This window comes from Urocitellus parryii, chromosome 12, assembly GCF_045843805.1.
Source record: "Urocitellus parryii isolate mUroPar1 chromosome 12, mUroPar1.hap1, whole genome shotgun sequence".
In the NCBI taxonomy this organism is placed as follows: Eukaryota; Metazoa; Chordata; class Mammalia; order Rodentia; family Sciuridae; genus Urocitellus; species Urocitellus parryii.
In genome coordinates this window covers 27,397,782-27,404,325 of record NC_135542.1, presented here as the reverse complement: position 1 = coordinate 27,404,325, position 6,544 = coordinate 27,397,782, and the positions used below count along the sequence as shown (strand labels likewise).

General features: G+C 48.8%; 1 protein-coding gene across 1 annotated transcript; it reads right to left on the bottom strand.

Moving 5' to 3' along the window:
- Positions 1-2,021: 2,021 nt before the first annotated feature.
- Positions 2,022-6,256, bottom strand: LOC144249666 (ubiquitin-associated protein 2-like). Its single transcript, XM_077791788.1, is given in 2 exon segments — positions 2,022-6,121; positions 6,124-6,256. Coding segments are annotated over 2 exon segments (3,324 nt in total). The 5' UTR covers positions 6,197-6,256; the 3' UTR covers positions 2,022-2,870.
- Positions 6,257-6,544: the final 288 nt, after the last annotated feature.

Genomic DNA, 6,544 nt, shown 5'->3' with positions numbered 1-6,544 from the left:
ATCCATACTTCTAATGGCAATGACTTGGGTTGCCAGAGGACAGAGAATAGGAGCAATGCTCTAAGCAGCCAGGGAACACAGGTAGGTCACGCACATATATCATCTTGAGCTCAGCTAGAGAGGAAGCCCATGCTCCTCAGATGGGAGGAAAGATACTCCTGGCTTTGGGTGGAAGTAGTTGGGCAGAGCATTTATAAATGGAGGAAGACAACTTTCTTAGCTGTAGTCATGAGATTGAATAAACGCAAATGACACCTTACATTATAAAGTTTTACTCCCCATTTTTTCTTATTGCCTCTCATCTTTAAATCATAAGTATTGGGGAATAAGAGCAAAGAGAAAGCTTATCTGTATCAGCAATTTTAGTAAGTGCAATGGAAAGTAGCTGGTAAACTGTTCTGCATTGTCTGGGATTGTGCCATCATTGACAGCCCCTATCATAGATGGGAGAAAGCAAGCACTGAAGTTAGAAGAGATCAAGATAACAAGCTATTCAGGGGTACTGGACACAGGTGGTCTTGGGCCCAAGAGAGAAGCAGAGTATCTGTGTTGCCCTGGAACATGGGGGGATGATGGTTCTATGCTGAATGACTGAGAGGATCAGCCATGCAGCTGTGCCCAGCCTGCCCAGCCCTGCTGATTTGCATGTGCCCACAGCACAGCACATTGTCCTGAGGACTTCTTAAGAGGCTGTTCACACCCTGTGCAGGAGTCAGTCCCAGTCAGCATACAGCATGGCCATGAGGGCCCCTTCTCAGCTCCTGGGGCTCCTACTGCTCTGCGTCCCAGGTAAGGAGGAGCAGCACTGGGGATTTACTAATCACAGTGTGGTCAGTACTGTCTGGCTACTCAGGAAAGTCCTCTTGTAACATAACGCTCATAAGAATATTTATTTTTGTGTTTTCAATGGCAGGTTTCAGATGTGACATCATGATGACCCAGTCTCCATCCTCCTTGCCTGTGTCTCATGGAGACAGAGTAACCATCACCTGCAGGGCCAGTCAGGGCATTAGCAATTATTTAAACTGGTATCAGCAGAAACCAGGTCAAGCTCCTAAGCTTCTCATCAAATATGCAAACACTTTGGAATCTGGGGTCCCCTGGAGGTTCAGTAGCAGTGGATCTGGGACAGATTTCACTCTCACCATCAGCAGCCTGGAGCCTGAAGATGTTGTTGATTATTACTGTCAACAAAGTAACAGTTCCCCTCCCACAGTGACACAGGCCATGACAAAAACCTCCCAAGGAGGAGAAGTGTGAGGCTGTGCTGCCCCAGCTGCTCCTCCTGATGCCTCCACCTGCTGAGGGCACTGCTCAGAGGCACCAGGCTCTGAGGTGACTGGGAGGGTTTGTGGAAGGATCCAGGGAGCTCCTCTGCACCCAGGCTCTTTCTTTCAGCTTTATGCATTCTGTGGAACTAGACAAGTGGACAGTGACGTGTGTCCAACAGTGTGGCCTGGCTCAGTGCAGGTCCCCCTCACACTGTCTGAGCTCCAGCTGCTCCTCACCCCAATCTCTTCTGCTGACCTTCATGATTTTCCATCCTGTAGTTTCACCTGGGCTGAGTGACACCTTCCTGGCACTCACAGCATGATGATGTTCAGACTGGCCGCTCACCCTGAGTGCTGTACACACAAACCTCCAGGGGTTTTCACTATAGCATAGAGAGTTGTTTTCTTTTTTTTTTTAATTTTTCTTCAATTTTTTTGAGGCAGTATCCTCTAAGTTGTTAGGTCCTTGCTAAGTTGTTGAACCTGGCCTTAAACTTGTGATCTTGTTAGCTCAGCCTCCTGGTTGGTGAGGGTACAGGTGAAAACCTCAGCCACCATGATAGCTGTGTTCATTGCTGAGTAATATGCTACTCTCTGGCTCTTTGACAGTATCGATTCATTTCCCTAGAGAAGGGCAGGCTTGTGTCCTCCAAGTTTTCAATGATGAACACAGTTTTTATAATTTTTCATTTGTAGATTTTTATTTATTTATTTATTTATTTATTTATTTATTTATTTTTTTTCATGCTCTCATAACTTTATTAGGTGGAGATTGGGCAAGAGAAAACCCCTGACACCGTTGCCCACCTGTTTTAGGACAACTGGAATAGAGGAGTCTTTGCTTGGAGACGGGCTTTCACTGAAGTGGAAGCAGATCTTTGATTTTTAAAGGGGAGCTGATGGGCTGAACATCTCTCTGAGACCAGATTTTTTTTTTTTAAAGTGGTCAGCCAGAAGGCAGCAAGTTTCTAGGGACTGGACCAGACCAGAAGAAACCCCTGCTCTATGTGAAGACAGGACCCAGGTTTAAGTTGGGCAGTAGATGATGATCTCTGCTATTCTCAGATTAAGATATCCTGGAATGGGAGCATGACAAATGACAAAACGACCAATCTCTCAAAAAAGGTATAAAGTAATTGGAAGCTGAAGAAAACTCAAATAATGGTTACAAGGGACTGAAATAAGTCGTGATTCTTCATTGGTATCTGACCATTGCACAATGTGCCTTGAACCAGCCCTTCCAGTGGCAGACCTTAGCAGCCCATGGAGTAGGGCACCCGTGGAAGGTCTGAAAGCATCAGAGGTGCAGGGGCCTTACATGGCTATAGAGAAAAGGGGTCTGGATGGGGAGAGCAGAATTGGCTGCCATCTGCAGCTATACCCCCACTCCCCTGGGGCTTCTCATACATTTACAAATACATACATAAATACACTACATACAATATAGTGAGTCTGGGAGCTCCCCACTGAGAGGCTCGGCTGACAGTTACATGTCTCAGAAATTCTAGGGAAGGGTACCGGGCTCCCAGAAACGTGCTCCAAGTGTTCTCTCCTGTCCAGGGTAAGCCCTACCCCAAAGCCCACCCCTCTCTTAGAGGTCTAGTTTGTCCAGTATGGAGAGTTGCCATAGGTGGGTTTGGAGGCTTGAGACTTGGGCTGCAGGGAGCTGGGCTGGCTGCGTTGACCTGAACCATTCTGAGTGTCCTGGGGAAGGTGGTGGTGCAGCAGCTGTGAGTGTGGCTGCTGGTGGGCTGGCAGGATGTGCAAGAATGGTGGCGGAGCATAGCCAGGGGCTGCTCCAGGTGCCAGAGGTCCAGTTGAACCCAAGGCCGAAGGCAGGCTGAAAGGTGGAGGGGTCCCTGCATGAAATCCCTGCTTGTCAAAAGTCTGTGTTTTGTAGACAGAACCAGTCATATCAGGCAGGCCAGTGGTACTTGAAGATACGGATACTCCTTTCCCAGGCCCAGAACCTGTAGACTTGTTTGGTGCCTGTGATGATCCACCATAGCCACCCTTGGTGTAGTCTCCTGCTGCTGTTCCCTGGGTCAGGTCATCATAACCTGTGCTGTAGCTGTGCTGGCCATAACCACTGGCCTGTTGGAAAGGGGTGGTGGGGGTGCTGAGGTTCACACCATGTTGCTTGGCTGATGCTGGAGAGACAAACATGGTGGGCCCATATTGGAAGGCACTGGGCACGCCTGTGTAGTAGGGGAGGCCAGTGTAGCTGTAGCCAGGTGGAAGAGCGGGATTCAAAAAGGGCTGCTGGGCTGTGTGGTGGGTCTGGGATTGGCTCTGCTGTGGCTGAGCTAGCGTGGTGGGGGGTGCAGGGGATGCAGAGTCACCTCGGCCAAACTTTGTGACATCACCTGAATATGGATTATTAGTTAGGCTCCCATCTCGGCTGGCAAGGGCTGTGGGTGCAGCAAAGGGAATTCCATAGTAATCCATAGGCAGCCGTGACTGAAGCATCTGGAGCTCATCATACCCGTAGATCGGGTAGGCAGGTAGCAGTCCTCCAGGGCCCATGAGGTACTGGTTGTGCAGCAATGGAGGCACCCCCTGAGGGAGGTTTGGGGGTGCTTTGCCTGAGGTCACCAACGGTGCAGCCCTCGTCGTATTGCTGCTGACTGTGTTCACAGTGGTCCCTCCCAGGCAGAGGCTACTTGCTGTGCTTATGCTGCCAGGCAGGCTGACACCTGAGGGTGGGGTGCTTGAGGTGGAGGTTGCTGCTGTGGAGAAAGCAGCTGAGGACTGCAGGGAAGGGGCACTCTCCATGCTGTTGTGTGTATGTGGTGTGCTCGAGGACAGTGCTGCCTGCGCAGAGGAGAGGCTGCTCTGGTGACTGGAGAGTGAACTGCTAAGCTGAGAGAGGGGGCTGCTGGACAGGTCACCAGGCTGGGACAAGGAGGGCAAAGTGGCAGTGTGCTGGGATGCAGAGGGCAGAAGCGCAGTGCAGGAGGTGGTGCTGGGCAGGGAGCTCACAGATGGGAGGGCAGAAGGAGGGTCTGTTGTCTTTGGAGCTGGAACGGATGAAGTAGTGTCTGCTGTCTGCTGATTTCGACCACCGCCATGCCCATTTGTATCGGTTCCTGGTGCTGACTCTGATGGACTCACAGAGCTTTGATATACGATCCTATTGTGCACAGAACTCTGGTCATAGGAGGAAGATGTTGTTACTGGACTAGTGGAGCTGAGGGATGAGCTGGTCAGACTGGAAGAGGTAATGACTGAAGTTGTGTACGTGGAGTTCTGTACAGCACTGGTCATCGGTAAAGAGGTATTCAAAGGATCACTTAAAGACTTGGAATACAAGCTGATGGGAATCTGATTACTATTTTCACTGCTTGGAGCTGATCCAAATTCACAGAGAGAAGGTTCTGATCCAAATTCCAGGGCTCCGAACTGAACATTTAGTCCTGTGACATCTGCTGAACCAGGCATCTCCACTGCAGTAGCTGGATTCTTAGAAGCTGGAGGCATCCGTCGCTTAGGGAGTTTAATGTGTTTGGGCTGTGGTTGGTGGGCAGACACAGCAATATTTTCAACAGCCATGTTAGGGAGCTGCAAAAGTTTGTTCATAGCAGAGATACTGTCCCCAGGTGCTGATTCTCGGTGTTTTGACTGGGAAGAAAAGGACTCCAAACCAGGAGTAGAAATGCTAACTGCCTGGGTCTGGTGCTGCTGTCGCTGGTTCATTTGACTAAGAACTGGGGATGGCTCAGGCTGAGATTTGAAATCAAAATGACTGAGAACAGAGGCCTTGGATGCCGAGGGCTTGAGGTCCCATGAAGTAGTAGTTTTGGGGGGACTCGTATTATTCTGCTGTGAATTCAGAGTGGTGGCAAATTGTCCCAAACTTGGAGCTTTTAAATGGTCCAAAATCTGGGAATTTGTGATATTTGGCATTTTTGATGGAGCAAGCTCTCCAAATCCTGAGCCAAGGACAGATGACAGACTCTGAGGAGAATAGGAATTGGCAGCAGTGGAGCTACCAGTTCCTGGTGCCATCTGATTGTTGTGTTGAGAATTTGTGAAGACAAGAGCTTGGCCAAAGCCCTGCTGTTGGGAGGTTTCAAAGGAGTTGACATCTGAGGCTTGACTGGGAGGGACAGGCTTCTGGAGCAAGGATACTAGATCAATGCTTTGTGTAGGTGTGACATGATTCTCTGCTGGAACAGATGAGGCAGTGAAAACCTTTGTTTCAGAGAGATCTTCATTCCAGTCCTCTGTTGGCCACTCCTCCACAGAATTCTTCCAGGCATCAGGTCCCTCTTCTGCACCATTCTGAGTAGCTTCCCAAACTACTAGTTTTGTCCCACACCCATCTGTAGATGTAGAATCTGAATAGTCTGCAGGATTAAATGTCCCCATGCTTTGGGCTGAGAATCTTCCTATTCCTCTCCCTCTGCCACGTCCATATCCTTTATTACGGGCTCTTTTGCCACGGTCTGAAGGTTTGTCCCCTTGATTAGAATCAATCCCATTCTCTTCACCTCTAAAGTACTCTCTGCCACGATTGCCACCTCTTCCTTTTCGTATGTTGTTTACCCGTCCACGACTTGCATCTCTTTCAATTTTCTTCTCTCTGTTCTCTTTGTTTTCTGAAATTTCCTTACCAAAATTCTTTTTCTTACCCCCTACAGTCTCCCATGAAGTCGTATCTGAATTACCTTCCAGCAATATATTAATAGCCTTGTTCACGTCTCCATTACAATCATGTAGGGCCACTATGCATTCATCCGGATTTTTCCCAGTCACTTCCATAAGCTGTTTAACTTTAGCTTCAAAATCTGAATCATTCTTATCAAAGATCACTTGAGCAAGACGCATTTGTTCAGCTGTTGCCTGTACCACTTGTTTCTGTGGTTGTGTCGCCTGTGTTGTTGAAATCTGTGTTTTTTCCCGAGCACCTCGGCAGCGGTCATTGCTCACTGAAGTCATCATGTACAGTATATACAAAATAGCGTATGTACAAAATAGAAAATCTGTAATTCCAGCAACCAGGAAGTCTGAGGCAGGAGGATCACAATTTTGAGGCTAAACTCAACAGTTTAGCAAGACCTTTAGTGAGACCCCATCTCAAAAACAAAACAAGAGCTGGGGATGTAGCTCAGTTATAAAGTACGCCTGGGTTCAATACCAAAGCCAGCACTCTACAAGTACAATCTCCAGAGACTGAGTTCTATGAAGGTCTGTAATCCAGATATTCAGGAGGCGCTGCTGCTCTCGCTGGACTGAGAACCCCTCGCCGCCGCCGCCGCCGCCGCTCGTTA